Raw genomic sequence first — 15,569 nt, 5'->3', positions numbered from 1 at the left:
ATTTCGTATTTTCTACAGCACTTTGAATTACTTTGTGTACCAATTGTGCTATAAAAATAAACTTGCTTTGCCTTTTCATATGTGTTATTGGGGTGTTACCTGTGTTCAATCTGAGGGTTTCTTCACTTCTGCTTCAAACTTAATGTATCTGACTGCAGCATTTTCCTTCAACCGCCACTGACAGTGAGGGCATCATTATAATATGTTTTATTTTACAATATTACATATTACATATAGTGTGTGATATATTTAAAGGGCCCATATTACGCTATTCTCTGATCTATGTTATAATATGGGTTCTTCATCACAAACATACGTGGAGTTGTGTTTTGTTTCATTCAGACATATTTACCTGAGAACTACTTTAATGTAAAGTATAAAATTACACATACAAGCAGGGAATAAAAGAGTATTGGATGGAAAGTATAAAAATAATCTCTTTACTAATGTAGTCTCTGTAATGATCTGATTATGGACTTCACACCCATCTGAGATCCAAAGAGGAACAGCTAGCTTCATTGTTGGCCGATTATATGGTCGATTTAGTGACCCTTTTGTCTAGTGCATTCTGACGTTGTATCCTTGGGCCACATTCTCCCACTTTGTGTGCTTTATAGTGTGAGATTTGTTGGCACAGAATGGCAACCAAGTTTTTTTCCAGAGCAGGTGTGGCTACAGAAGTATCTTGCATTTAATAATGATGCCTTTATGTACCATGCAGAGTCGTTATATTGTTCAAATACTGTTCATTCTCATGCTTGTGTAAAGAAGGGAAGTTAAACGAGTAATAGACTTTTAATAAATAGTGAATAAAAATACACTACAGTACACCGTAATAGACAAACATCACAGAAAGTCAGTTCCTGTTCAGAATAATTTAAACCATTAATTATTCTACTTCTAAATATATCCTCTCATTTCAGCAACGTGAAAACATTTCTCACATTTTCTGCAAAAATAAAAGCAGCAAACCTGTAAAGACAGCACCAATCATCATCTTCTTCACAGATCAAATAAACTATGGCTAAAAATACCAGCAACACTCAGGTCTCACCTCCTCACTCACGTACAACACATTGCATCTGTTTGGAGCACATCTTCTAACAACGATCTGGATGTAAAATGGCATATTTTAAAGCTTCTCATAAAACAAAACTGCTAGTGTTAAATATCTTTTCTGAATTAAGGCAAATGACCACTGAAATGTAACACCCCTTCTTTTACAATCTGACAGATGCACAAAAAGAAGGACTCATCAGTGTTCAAATGTTACTACTGCAAGTACTGAGTGATCGCCCTCTAGAGGCAGCATCATAAAATGACATGTGCAAAGACTTAGGTAAGTCATTTTCTGAAGTGTATATTGCATACATTTAAAGCTATATCACTAAATTACATTCCAATAAAAGTGTTGGTATAATTGACGTAAAAGCTGATAGTCAAGTTGAACCTTTCATCTTTGCTGGACCTGGGTTTTGGCAGTTTCACAGTTGGACCGGTGTTGAGGCCAGAAGGTTGACTCGTGCTGCAGAGGGGTGCGGCGAGGGAAGAACGTGTGTTTAAAGTCGTAGTTGAGGAGGCAGCTGATGGAGGCCATGTACATGTCAGCGAAACGGGACAGGCGGCGGGAGAAGTAGGTGGGGTTGTGGTACGTCCGGAACAGGCTCCCAAACTGAGCGTTAAAGATGTCCTTTGTGTGTGGCCTATCAAAGCACAAATGTGATTGATACAAGATTTTGACAGATTTGATAGAATAATTTAAAGTTTTGATTCATGAATTTTTAATTTTTATGCCAAGATCTACTTTACACAAATAATAAATAAGATATCCTAAAACACAATTGTAATTTCTGTTATATTTAATGTCTCCAAAATGAAGTAATACATTCAAACTGCTCAATCTATTATTACAGATTTATATGTCCCAAATAAGTGCAATTTTGACAATCGTTTTACACATAAAATGTCTCATGTCTAAGTTTTCAAACAAATGCAACAAACCAGGTTTACTGAGAGATAACTCAAATTTGATATTAATTTCTACAAAACATTGTATGTTGTTCTTTGTTGAAATCGTCAAAATTCAAACATGTCCTCACCTCATGGCTTCCCTCTCTTTGATCCACTCCTGAACAACTGCCTGAGATACTGGATCGTGGTGTACCTATTCAGGAGTGCAAATGGATAAACATATCAGAAAAACATGACAATGACAAATCAGTGCATTTTTGTGCTCTTACACAGACCTGCATCTGCTCTATGAGGCCGGTGAGAGTCTGTAACCAGGTTGTCATGTGCACAAACTCTTCTGTGTTCATAATTTTAATCTCTTTCCGCAGCTCAGGGATAATGGCACCTGTCCTCCAGCCGTGCTTCAGTGTCAAATCCTGCACAATAGACACATGAAACACCAGAGAAAAATCATACACTTTCCACGTGCTATTTTAACAATATGCATTTGCATTCAATTTATTATTTTTATTTTTTTATTATTATTTTATAACTTGTCTTGTGGAGGGTCTGCCACCTGATTGCCTTCATGGAGATAATTGCTGAAATGCATCACAGTATGGCATCCCCATGGAGATAGTGACACCAAATTGCAGGTCAGATCTGTGGAGAGCTTGCTCACAGTAAGTGTATGTTTTCAAGGTATTTTTAAAGAATAAAAACACCCGTAATCAAATGCATAAAAAAATACATTTACTGCCATACCGTGGAACATTCCAAAAGCAATAGCAATAACATGTTAATGGATGTCCAAATCCAAAACAACACATCAAATTAATTTACTGTCTACTGCAGTAATGGCTCCTTCTCACACAGGGGTCTGCCTGTATGCACTGCTTAACAAGTCAGAGCTGGCCACTAATACATTAATGGGGAAAGCTTTACACTTGGTTACCCAGTGATGCGTTTCCAACCGAACGTGTCGAGTCTTTTATTAACACCAAGTAAATACTTCCTCAGTTTGGCACAGTAGAAAAAATCTACTTGCTCAAAACAGACAGACATGCATAAAAACAAGTAGGTAGGTTACTGTGATTTAAAAAATAATAATAAATTAAATTAACAGGTGAAATGTTGATTTTGCTTTAATAAATGAAATGCCTACCAGATGAGTCATGAGTAGGTGTGAAATAACTTTTAATGAACAAAAACAGTTTCAACATGATTCTAATCATCTTTAGTCACTTTTAAAGACTTCCTCGGTACCTAACCTTAAGACTGAAGAGGGCTTAGAAGATTTATATAGCCAGAGTTAAGATTAGGGAAAGTGTCTCTATCTAAAATGAAATCTTTAAATGCTTCGTTTTTTCATACTTCTGGGTTTTGTGTGATGTATGAAGAGCAGTGCTTCTTACCGCTAAGTCGCTGTAAATGTGATCACCAAAGTAGAGCACTTTAGATCCTCTCCAGCCAGTGAGCCGCAGGAACTCATAAAGATTTCCCTGAAGAAAAACAAAGAGGTATTTTTTTTAAGTTAGAGGTCATATAACCAACTGACCCAAAATGTCTTACAGGGACAGGGTAAGTATAAAACTGGCTACATAGTAATGACAAAAGACCAATACTTGCTGTGATTGCTGTATCTGTTTTAACTGTTTGACAATGATAAGAAGCAATGTTGTGTTGGAGACTTAAATTAAGATAGTATTTATTAAATCATCAATAAAGAACTATCACGGATGAAAAAGCATCCTAAGTGCAAAAAACTGCATTTCAGATGCTTTTTACAGAATTACAAAAAATAATTACCATAATATAAAATTAATTATTATCAGTATGAGCTCGTGCCATGTTTTGCACATGGCAAATCCCAGTTTTGAATTGATACAAGTAGCGGACATCAAAAGTTTTAACCAGAGTTTTGCTTTGTGTTCAAAACAACTGAGAACAACTGAGAAAATTGTGAAAAGAGGTGTGAAGTCGGCACATCCAGCTGTTCATCTATCCATAATAAGTTCAAGAAACAATGCAAACTGTGTTAAAAGCCAAAGAGGCATTACCTGTTTGTAAATTTGTCCCTTTTCCAACTTGTGAATCCTATCCCACAGCAGTGCACCTTTATCAGTCACCCGCCGGAACGGTCTGCCACAAAATACATTATTCAGGACAAACAGAAATCTAGATAAAAATCACATGACCTGAACATGCAGGTATAATAAACTGATTTACAGGTGGGAAATGTACTCCTTTTTGTTGCTTCCCATGAATAAAAAATGTGGGTGAGACCTCAGGTGCATAACTACCAAGCACATAGCATCTACTCACTTTCTCCTGTCATTGAAGAAGCTGGGTTTATCAGCCTGTACTATGACAATATCAAACAGGTCTCTCCAGTCCTTCCCCACGATGTAGCTCATTCCTCGATTCCTGAAAGTGGCAAGTTACATGCATTTTAATAAACCTGAGTGTGGTCAACTGTATTTGTCTTACGCAAGAAGTTAATTAAAAATCAGATGTGTGTAACCGTCCCTTGTATCCAGGAAACCTTGTATTTGCACATAATGTGCAACCAAGCATCCACAACAAGCTGCTACTAGTCATTGACAAATGTAAAAGCTTGGATGTTTGCCCTCTTGATTAGTTGGGACTGAGTGCAGCAGCTCTCTGATATATTAGAGCATCCACACATGACACCTTTAATTAATGAAACCAACAAACACTAACAGTGTGCTTTCCTGCACTTACACAAAGTCAAAAGGGCTGTTGGTAATGAGGAACATCTTTTTTCCATGCTCCGACAGCTTCTTGAGCACGGCGTGGCTCTCCTCCCCATAGCAAATATATTTGTCTATAAGAGAAAGAATGATAATGAATCAGGATGTATGTATGTTCAAAACTAAACGATAATTGAACATCTATCATTTCTAATTAAAATATAAAATGAAATAAATTATAATTAAAAAGATAATTGCTCACCAATATCTGCTTCTACAGCTCTGTACATAATGCCCTTAACATGAACATCTCGGATAGCTTCCTGTGCGGAGAAACGTAAGCAACCCAAAGTCAGGCAGCCAGGACTTCAGTAGTTCAATATTAGTATTCAACTGGTGTAGCAACACTTTGTACATAAACAGTTGCCTTAAAAGCACAAAAGGAGTGCATGACTGCATACAAATGAAAAATGAAAAACGGGCCCTGAAGTTAGTTACTTAGGTGATTTAAAGCCAAACTTTCTACCACTATTTTCACACTGTGTGACCTGGAGCAAGTGAGTTTGTAAATAGACTTTAGGGAGGTGCATTTTAAAACAGGGATTTAGTATTCAAATATATTTGATGAACAGAAAGGATTCAGTTTAACACTGACAGACAGCGTTGATAATTGATGTTAACTCAAGCCTGTCAGTGCCCTTGAAATGATATAAGCGGTGCCTGTGGATCCCAGTGTGTGTCTAAGTGTTTAATGACAGATATCCTTCAAAACTCTACAGTGTCCGATACAATAGACTGGCCCTCAGAGGGACACAGCGCTGCCCCTCTCTGGGAAGTAACAGAGCAGAGAAGAGACGCAGATGGCTGGAGGCGGGCTTCAACACTAAAATTAGACACTTGCTTTTGGAGCTAAAATAAGATTGGACGGACTGACTTGGCTGGACTATCACTGCCCACCACAGTAGATAGAGTCTATACATATCTAATGAGAGGGTAGATTTAATTGCTGTATTTGCACACTGATTTTGCAATAAACAGCTAAAATCTGCAGTGAAATTTCCGAAATACCATGACATAATTCACCTTGACGTCTTTGTACAGATGCACTGGCTCATAGTCAATATTGTGCTTCATGAAAAAGTCGTTGACACAGGACAGCAGCGTCATCTCAGGAAGTGAAAATATGTCCATAAACTGCTTCATGGTGTGGCCCTGGGTGCTCTGAAATATTAGGTTGTTGTATTGTTATTTGTACTCCTCTGTTTTAAATTTTGTATTGTACAAGGAATTACCTTTCCATAGAAGTCACTCATGATGTCCAGAGGAACATGGCATCCTTCATACATGGCAATTACTTCTGGGTCAGGCACAGGATTAAGACCCCTGAAAAAGAAATAGAGAAATTCAATATACAGGCATTCTTACTTATCCACTTTTTATACAGTTGGTTGAGTAAAAATACAGTTACAGTGCTTACACACCTGTATACAGTTCCCAATTGTATGTAGTGGAAAGCATCTATTTTCATAAGAAGAGCCTGTTATATTGAAAATACAATTTGTTTAATGTTCTCTAATGTTGCTTAGAGATATCAAAAAAAAAAAAGAAAAAAAGATTACCTTTTGAACATCATAGTGCAGTCCTCTTACAGCAAAATCAGGAATATATTCATACTCCCGTAGTCCTTCAGGATACTAATAACAAAGAGGGAAAAAAGAAAATTATACAATATGTAAGGCAATAATAATAATTATAATAATAATACATTATATGAAGGCACAAATACTATTTCAAATTCAACCTAACTGATTATTAGCTTAATGATATATAATAATATATAATAATGTATAATAATAACACTGTAATAAGAACTATCTGATTAAGGTTATGCATATTACACATGATCGATGTACAGTACTTCTGGTGTGGTATGCACATACTCTGTGTTGGCTGATAAGTAAATCTCTTGCTATGTTGAAGATTAAGGTGTGCAGATGTCTAGAGTAAAAGGCCAGAGTGTAGTCATAGTCAAAACCGTAGATCTCAATATCCCGGAGACTGATTTCATTGTTGGCGAATATAGTGTTCGGATCTGTGGGGGAAATGTCTGGTATCAAATCTGAAAACAGAAAAAAGGGTTATTAGTTTGATTAAAGTGTTCCATTATTTTAGTCATCAAGCTTTCGTCAGGTTATATGTTATCAATGTGAGTTATAACACTAACACTATCAGTTGTTGAGTGTAATTAAATGATGAATAAGATGTGTAAAAAAGCAAAGGTACAGTCTGTCTGAAATTCATAGGTTCAAAGCAAAGGTCACTGCACCAAAATACTTTGACCTCTGTATTAACAAAAACTTTCTTAATTCATGAATTGTTTTGGATTTTTCCGCATGTTCCCTGCCATGTAATAAATGAATAATACAACGTACTGTGTATAGATTGTATACAATGTACACAATATATGTATATTCATTTTTTACATGTACATTTACATGTACATGTGAATGTACAAGTACATCCTATGTTTCAGATTTCTGTAGCAAATATAGCAAACCACAGCCTACAACCAATTTGAAACTGATTTTGGGCTCATAAATGTAATATAAATAGTTAACAATGCAAAATGCTGAGAGAGACACTATTAATTCAAATATAGGCCTAATATTTAAGTGTGAAATGACAGGCTCTTGTGTTTTGTATACGGTCCATGGTGTTGGTACCTTTAGTCTGCTTTTTTGCATCGTTATAGATCGCCCACAGCCTCCGTCCCATGTCCTGACTGTCTGAGGAGCTGCTACAGACAGATGCTGCATGTTTGATGGCTCTATGCTGCTGGGACAGAAGTTGATCGACTCCACGGGACACCGAGCTGAATTTCCGCTGCCATAAACAAAAACTGGGTGTTTGCTCTTGTAAAAACCCACACAGCATACTCGCCCTCCGTAAGAAGTCCCGGGCCTTCGCGACTGACGACAGGGGCAATGACATGGGCGCCATGGCTATGTTTGTCCAAACGGCAGCCCGGTGTGTAGGTCGTACTGGGCTCCTGTCGATAATAGCATGCGTTTGACAAGCTTATACATTTGGAGACTGGTTGGATTGTTGCCTTAAACGTCACTTCCTGGTTTGCACCGAGCCAGCCAATCAGCGAACCAGAAGAGGTCTGCTCCTACTGTACATCCTCACGACAAATCCGATTGTTCCTGGATAAATTATTACATTTCCTCATTGGTTTAAGGTACAGTAGTTATACTATCGACAACACATCAATTTAACATACAATTATACCTAATTCAATATTTACGGTGCACTATTTAACTTTATTGGTGGACAGTCTGCCATCTTCTTGTCTTCCTAGAGATGGCATTAAATATTATTTTATCTGTCTCCATGGAGACAAGCAACAAGCACGGGCTAACGCAACACCAAGTTACAGAAGATCTGTGGGGAGGCAACCGCCTCACAGTAAGAATGACACTGTTTTTTCAAGGCATTTCTCTGCAGTAACCTGCAATTTAATATAAGACATCTGAAGTAAAATGATCACAGGCAACAGTTTTCTAATTCTCTAAAAACTGATCCAAAAACATAGCATGGTCTAATCTACTGAGTTTATTTCGTCTCTAATCCAAGAGATCGTCAATTTTACATAAAAAATTTGACCTTAACAAATGCCAAATACACAGAATTCTATTTATTTTTATAATACACAATTAATAGCCTTCCTAATAAATGAATAACAAACAAACAAACAAACAAACAAACAAACAAACAAACAAACAGAAAAGCTCTTGACAAGAGTTCATCACGCTGATTTATATTAATTTGGAGGATAATCCTAACCTTGACCACAACAGCCTTAAAGTCCCACATAACTCTATTTTCTGATCTATGCTATTATGTTGTTTCTTTATACCCAGAGTTGTGTTTTGTTTTAGTCATACATGTTTAACACGCAAACCCTGCATATTTAGGCTGAGTTCTTCTCTCAAACAGAAAACACTCTGTTCCACCTTGTGACGTCATGTGGTAATATAGGGAATGTTCCACTGTGTTTTTAAGCTCCATATACCTTCACTAGAATCATTTAGATGATTTCAGTGCTGGAATTGCCAATATTTACTGAACTAAAGTAAAAGGTAGCTGTTAACTTGAAAACTGCTACTTGATGACATCACAAGGTGGAACAAAGCATTTACAACATTATAACATGGCTTAAAGCTCACAAGAGGCAGTATTGCATAATATAGGATTTTTAAACTAAATTTTCACATAGCGTAGACAACTTAGACAAATACAACTACACAATATTACAGTGATACACTGAATCATCACAGTATGACACACCCAGACTTTTACAGTCTTAAGGTTACAGGTGTCATTGGTGTCTGTGTCCTGTAATCTTACAGCACCCTTAATCATACTTTGTTAAATAAAAGTTTTAAGCCTCTGTGTTTTTCAGTATATTTGATTTGATTATGTATGTGTATGATGTTATGCATACACTAATGTATGCATAACAACATCAACAAATAATTAAAATATATCAGCCGTTGATGATTTTTGTGCACTAAATTAACCAACAGCGCCAGCGAGTGGACAAAATCAGTATTGCAACATCCCCAAGATATTTCTAGTCCATCTTCAGTAATGGTCTGCAGCCATCAAGAAAGAATGAATGAATTCAGAAGATATTGTCTATTGTTAGAGCTCCGGGTTATTCTTACAGACATATGAAGAGAGAATTTTGGTCGAAACCTGAATATGGGATGAGACGTTTAAAAAAAAGTTTTAAAAAAATTAATAAAAAAAATAATAATTAATTTATATATATATATATATATATATATATATATATATATATATATATATATATATATATATATATATATATATATATATATATATATATATATATATATATACACACACACACACACATATAAACATATATATATACACACACTGCACACGCTTTTGATGAAATGATAAGGTAAATTTTAGGAAGCGGTGTCCTGGTGTTCTTTTGAGCCAATCGTATCTGTCCACGATTTTCAGGCCCTGGCTTATGTAGATGAATGTGATTGGTCCGCATGTACTCTACTCTGCGCTCTGATTGGTCCAGGGTGGTGCGTGGTGCGCTGCTATTGGTCGGCTGTAGGTAGTTTAACAGAGTAGGCTCCTTCGTTAGCGGAGATAGCTTGTCAGTCGTTCATCTAAAGCCAGTGCAGTGTGCACTGTCCGCCCGGCTTTTGTTTCAAGAGCTCGAGAAACATACCGTCATTCAGTCACTTTGTCAAGATGAAGCGTGTTTGGCTCATAGGGCTTGTGGTTGCACTTTTAGCTTTCGGTGAGTAGCAGAGAAACTTGCTTTCTACGCTCCTTTTTAGTGCATCACGTTTCAGCTAACATTAGCCTTGGGGCTACATGCTTTCTGCAAAAATTCTGCCCATTCATAACTTTACAGGCAAAACTATACAAGTTAGATACAGATTTTCGATGCGATTTATTTCTTATAACGCACAGAAATGCGTTTTATTTTTAAGTGTCTGAGGAGTCTTTGAGTATAGCCATTCATTTCTGGAAGTTTCCTTTAAGGGTACCTTTTTCATTGACGCTATGTATATTAGTTAGTCTAGTTTTATATTATGTGTTTAATTCTACAACTAGCATTTTCCCTTCTACAGTAAGAAAAAAACCCAAAAGTTTTTGTGTAGTTTGAGGCCTCATCCTTTTTAACTTGCTGCAGTCCTGATTATGAATTAGTTAAATAAAAACCTGTTGTGTTGTAGCTGCTGTCAGGGCAGAGGATGAAGTTGATGTGGATGGTACAGTAGAGGACGATCTGGGCAAAAGCAGGGACGGCTCCAGGACTGACGATGAAGTGGTGCAGAGGTGGGTGCTCTCTATAAATTGGACCATGTCTTTCCTTCAGTCAAGTTCTTATCAAGACTAGCTAAGGTCATGGTCATTTGGTTTACAGAACAGTGTAAATAGCCTTAGTTTGAACTAAACAGAACTTGTCACCCTCCAGGGAAGAGGAGGCAATTCAGCTGGATGGTTTGAATGCTGCTCAAATCAAAGAACTCCGAGAAAAATCTGAAAAACATGCCTTCCAAGCTGAGGTCAACCGTATGATGAAGCTGATCATTAACTCTCTATACAAGAACAAAGAGGTGAGTAAAAACTTCCATGAACTAGTGTTTGAAATGCATTGGTGTATTTTACCTCTGTCAACATGGTGTTTTTTTCTCAGATTTTCCTCAGGGAATTAATTTCCAATGCTTCAGATGCTCTGGATAAGATTCGCTTACTGTCGTTGACCAATGAAGATGCACTTGCTGCCAATGAGGAATTGACAATCAAAATAAAAGTAGGTTAATTAATATATATCATACACTTAAGCAAATGTTCTATTGACTGCTTGCTAATTCCAAATGTTTTACTCTCTGATAGTCTGATAAAGAGAAGAACATGCTCCATATCACTGACACTGGCATAGGAATGACCAAAGAAGAACTGGTCAAGAACTTGGGCACAATCGCAAAATCTGGCACAAGCGAGTTCCTCAACAAAATGACAGAGATGCAAACTGAAGGCCAGTCTACCTCAGAGCTAATTGGACAGTTCGGAGTTGGTTTCTACTCTGCTTTCCTCGTGGCAGACAAAGTGATTGTTACATCAAAGCACAACAATGGCACCCAGCACATCTGGGAGTCTGATTCTAACCAGTTCTCAGTCATTGAGGACCCTCGTGGAGATACTCTGGGTAGAGGAACAACCATCACGTAGGTTTACTTTGAGGTTTTATCCAAACTATAACCTTTGGTACACCAATGTTGGAAAGTGTAAAATACTTTTATTACAGACTGGTCCTGAAAGAAGAGGCCTCAGACTACCTTGAGCTGGAGACCATTAAGAACCTTGTTAGGAAGTACTCTCAATTTATCAACTTCCCCATCTATGTCTGGGCCAGCAAGGTAATTCTTCATAAATTGTTTTAACTTTTGTTCATTTGATTTTAGGAAAATGGTAGCTTTTTACATAGAATGTAATGCATAATATAGTTCTGTTCCCATTTTATCACAGACAGAAACCGTTGAAGAGCCCATTGATGAAGATGCTGAAACTGAAGAACCAGAGAAGGAAGCCGCTGAGGATGAGGCTGAGGTGGAGGAGGAAGAGGAGGACAAGGACAAGCCAAAGACCAAGAAGGTTAATCATTACGTGCATTTAAAATGAAAGACATAGACCTGCACTAAACTGGACAAGCTCTTCATAGACATGTTTTAATTTTAGGTGGAGAAAACTGTGTGGGACTGGGAACTTATGAATGACATCAAACCCATCTGGCAGAGGCCAGCTAAAGAGGTCGATGAAGATGAGTACAAGGCTTTCTACAAAACCTTCTCTAAGGTAAGGCCGATACTCGGTTTATGGATGCATATGAATACTACATGTAGTATAAATGAAACCATTTTGTCACAGGACAGTGATGACCCGCTAGCCCACATCCACTTCACTGCTGAGGGAGAAGTCACGTTCAAATCCATCCTGTTTGTTCCTGCTGCAGCTCCTCGGGGCCTGTTTGATGAATATGGATCAAAGAAGAATGATTATATAAAGGTATTTTTCCCCTCCATTATTTTTAAAAAGCTGGCATTATTTAAACTTGAACTAATCAGGCTTGATTTTAAACAGCTGTTTGTCAGAAGAGTTTTTATCACAGATGACTTCAATGACATGATGCCCAAGTACCTGAACTTTGTCAAGGGAGTTGTAAGTTGTGCTTTAATGGCTTCTGTTACAGGTTTGAGTTGTAGACATGGTGGAATTCTTAATGCAAATCTGTTTGATTAGGTTGACTCTGATGACCTTCCACTAAACGTTTCCAGAGAAACTCTGCAGCAACACAAACTGCTTAAGGTGAGCTCCATATAGCAGTAACTTGTACCTAGTCCACATATTATCCTGTAAACTTTTAAAACCAACATCTTTGCTTCACTTTGGTATTTCTCAGGTTATCCGCAAAAAACTTGTACGCAAGACTTTGGATATGATCAAGAAGATTGCAGAGGAACAGTACAATGAAAAGTTCTGGAAGGAGTTTGGCACAAACATCAAGTTGGGTGTGATTGAGGACCATTCAAACAGAACACGATTGGCCAAACTGTTGCGATTCCAGACCTCCCACAGTGACACAGTTCAGTCCAGTCTGGAGCAGTATGTGGAGCGCATGAAGGAGAAGCAGGACAAGATCTACTTTATGGCTGGTACCAGCAGGAAGGAGGTAAGGGCCCAGGACTACATCATCAGGTGTTATTGGCACCCAAGTGTTTTTTTGTTGGAGGAACTCATGCTGAAATGTATGCCCTCAGGCTGAGTCTTCTCCTTTTGTGGAGAGGCTGCTGAAGAAGGGCTATGAAGTGATCTACCTGACTGAGCCTGTGGATGAGTACTGCATTCAGGCTCTTCCAGAGTTTGATGGAAAACGCTTCCAAAACGTTGCCAAAGAGGGTGTGAAGTTTGACGAGAGCGAGAAGACCAAAGAGAAAAGGGAGGCTTTGGAGAAGGAGTTTGAGCCCCTCACAACCTGGCTCAAGGATAAAGCTCTCAAGGATAAGGTATGTCAATTTTATTTGCAACATCCACATGTACTGATTATTTGCAAACTAACCCATATTTCTCTTTAGATTGAGAAGGCTGTCCTCTCTCAGCGACTGACAGACTCGCCCTGTGCTCTTGTAGCCAGTCAGTACGGCTGGTCTGGAAACATGGAGAGGATTATGAAGGCCCAGGCATACCAGACAGGAAAAGATATTTCAACAAAGTGAGTAGGTTATCTGATAAGGGTACAAAGAAGCACAAAATGATATGGAATGATTTAACCTGAACTGCTTTTGTTTTTCTCCAGCTATTATGCCAGCCAGAAGAAAACATTAGAAATAAACCCCAAACATCCTCTTATCAAGCAGATGCTCAACCGTGTCAATGTAAGTCTCTAAAACCAAAGAAAAACTTAAGGGGGAAAATGACAATTTAAACATTTTGACTGGCAAATCTCTTTTCAGGATGATGCAGAGGACCAGACTGCATCGGACCTGGCTGTTGTCCTGTTTGAGACGGCTACACTGCGTTCAGGATACCAGCTTGCAGATACAAAAGCATATGGGGACAGGATAGAGCGCATGCTACGACTGAGTATGAATGTACCATTGGAAGAACCGGCAAGTTTTATTCACTTTTCTCAATCGTTAATGGGGCCATGTTGGGAGTGTTATTTTTATTTTTTATTTTTTTTCCAGATTGAAGAAGAACCGGAGGAGGAGGAGGAGCCGGCCGAGGAAGACTCTGAAGATAAAGGGGAAAATATAGATGCTGAGGATGAAGATGAAGAAACGGTATAAACTTTTAATGTGTTTAAAGTGTACATGCAAAACCATTTTAGAGTTTCTCATCCTGTTACTTGTTTCCAGACACAAGATGGTAAAGATGAACTGTGAAGCACTGAATGTCCGAGCATGTAACAGCGGAGCGACTGTTTCGGTGCCCCATGGTCGATGACATCTGGGTGGGTGTTAGGGTTTTTTATGGCGCGATTTATTGTTTTGTTTTTTTTATTACATTCCTCATGACTGTAAATTTGTTAATATTTAACTGTCCTGTTATGGAAGGAGCGATTGTGTCTCTTGGAAAAAATAAATGTTTCCTGTAAAAGGATGAAATTATTTGATTGGACTTTTTTTTTTTTTAACATACTACATGGGTATGTTACCCACAAATGACCTTCTCAATACCAAAATATACAATTGTCAGTATTTAAGGATCCTATATAGCACAGGATGGATTCTTGTGAGCTTTAAGCCAGATGCAGATACAGATATTCCCCAGAAACATACCTAGTTGTTTTGTTTCATTCACATATGTTTGAGTAATCCTTTATCAGGCTGTCTGCATCTCCAAAGCTTAAACTGCTGTTCAACCTTGTGATATCATGCATTGGTAGTTTTCAAATTACCAACTGCTGTTTACATTTTGGTTGAGAAGAGATTTACAGTTCTGGGACTCAAATTAGTCAAATGTTTCTAGTGAAGTTGTCTGGAGTTTAAAAACACTATCTGTATTTCTGTATTACCACGTGCCATCAGAGGTGGGACAGTGTTTTCAGTTTGAGAGAAGAACTTGTGTGTTAAATGTGTCCAAAACACAACTCCAGGTATGTTTTTAATGAGGATTATAACATATATCAGAAAATACCATAATAACATATCATGATTTATAAGATTAATAATAATGCCTAATAATATGCTCATTTATTATGTGCAATATGTTACTTTCAAAATAAAATGAAAAAAGATACAGTACATGGAAAAGGTATACTATTTTTCTTCAGTAGATGGCACTGTCTCCCAAATTAATTTGAACATGAACGCTAAATAGCACATTAGAGGCAACATTTTCTCTTGACAGCAACCAAGACATGCTCAAGTTAGGAGCAATGTTGATATAGATAAGTGCTGTGAGTGGAAAAGTGCTATAAGACAAACACATTATTTGCCATGCTACCTGGCTATACTTGCATGGCTGTGCTGGATTCTGAATTCTAACTGGGGCTTTGTGTTTTACTCCATTCATCTGAGACAGTCGTGTGGTTTCTGTGGACTACTTTGCACTTAAACTGAAATGACAGCAGCTGTATGCTTCATTGGTTGTTGATGAGCACTGAGCATAGGGGAGTATCTTGAGGGATCTATGCTTGAGGGAGCAGGACTAGACAGTCTTCCAGTTTGGTTTATATAGACATTCATTGGTTAGAATGACAGTGTACATACAAGATTATAAGCCTAGACTCAGTCCTTATGCTGTCTAATGTGTTTTTTAATATGGGGGAAGGGGCCACTG

The 15,569-nt window shown here is 37.7% G+C and overlaps 2 protein-coding genes across 2 annotated transcripts; one reads left to right on the top strand and one right to left on the bottom strand.

Annotated features, from left to right (window-relative positions):
* Positions 1 to 815: 815 nt before the first annotated feature.
* On the bottom strand, positions 816 to 7,800 carry nt5dc3 (5'-nucleotidase domain containing 3). The gene is made up of 14 exons (XM_033968658.2): positions 7,388 to 7,800; positions 6,605 to 6,783; positions 6,284 to 6,358; positions 6,146 to 6,201; positions 5,957 to 6,047; positions 5,748 to 5,885; positions 4,927 to 4,987; positions 4,696 to 4,798; positions 4,276 to 4,377; positions 4,011 to 4,092; positions 3,366 to 3,452; positions 2,247 to 2,387; positions 2,100 to 2,164; positions 816 to 1,703 (listed from the first exon to the last, which is right to left on the bottom strand). The coding sequence occupies exons 1-14, from the start codon at positions 7,662 to 7,664 to the stop codon at positions 1,454 to 1,456; spliced, it is 1,707 nt and encodes a 568-aa protein (XP_033824549.1). The 5' UTR covers positions 7,665 to 7,800; the 3' UTR covers positions 816 to 1,453.
* Positions 7,801 to 9,820: 2,020 nt separating this feature from the next.
* On the top strand, positions 9,821 to 14,392 carry hsp90b1 (heat shock protein 90, beta (grp94), member 1). The gene is made up of 18 exons (XM_033968645.2): positions 9,821 to 10,017; positions 10,460 to 10,562; positions 10,702 to 10,843; positions 10,924 to 11,040; positions 11,124 to 11,455; positions 11,536 to 11,647; positions 11,757 to 11,882; positions 11,967 to 12,083; positions 12,156 to 12,293; positions 12,369 to 12,446; positions 12,528 to 12,593; positions 12,688 to 12,957; positions 13,046 to 13,291; positions 13,361 to 13,497; positions 13,582 to 13,660; positions 13,739 to 13,894; positions 13,973 to 14,068; positions 14,144 to 14,392. The coding sequence occupies exons 1-18, from the start codon at positions 9,969 to 9,971 to the stop codon at positions 14,168 to 14,170; spliced, it is 2,391 nt and encodes a 796-aa protein (XP_033824536.1). The 5' UTR covers positions 9,821 to 9,968; the 3' UTR covers positions 14,171 to 14,392.
* Positions 14,393 to 15,569: the final 1,177 nt, after the last annotated feature.

The sequence above is a fragment of the Periophthalmus magnuspinnatus genome, chromosome 6 (assembly GCF_009829125.3).
Source record: "Periophthalmus magnuspinnatus isolate fPerMag1 chromosome 6, fPerMag1.2.pri, whole genome shotgun sequence".
NCBI classification, from domain to species: Eukaryota; Metazoa; Chordata; class Actinopteri; order Gobiiformes; family Gobiidae; genus Periophthalmus; species Periophthalmus magnuspinnatus.
The sequence above is the reverse complement of the archived record's forward strand: the minus strand, read 5'-3'. Positions and strand labels throughout refer to the sequence as shown.

What these genes read in the sequence shown, in the direction of transcription:
- nt5dc3 (XM_033968658.2), bottom strand. Translation starts at nt 7,664, where the DNA reads ATGGCGCCCATGTCATTGCCCCTGTCGTCAGTCGCGAAGGCCCGGGAC. An exon ending in TGAGTGACTTCTATGGAAAG is followed by an intron (nt 5,886 to 5,956) that starts GTAATTCCTTGT and finishes CTAATATTTCAG; the next exon opens with AGCACCCAGGGCCACACCAT. An exon ending in GCCTCATAGAGCAGATGCAG is followed by an intron (nt 2,165 to 2,246) that starts GTCTGTGTAAGA and finishes ACTCCTGAATAG; the next exon opens with GTACACCACGATCCAGTATC.
- hsp90b1 (XM_033968645.2), top strand. Translation starts at nt 9,969, where the DNA reads ATGAAGCGTGTTTGGCTCATAGGGCTTGTGGTTGCACTTTTAGCTTTC. An exon ending in GACGATGAAGTGGTGCAGAG is followed by an intron (nt 10,563 to 10,701) that starts GTGGGTGCTCTC and finishes GTCACCCTCCAG; the next exon opens with GGAAGAGGAGGCAATTCAGC. An exon ending in ATGTACCATTGGAAGAACCG is followed by an intron (nt 13,895 to 13,972) that starts GCAAGTTTTATT and finishes TTTTTTTTCCAG; the next exon opens with ATTGAAGAAGAACCGGAGGA.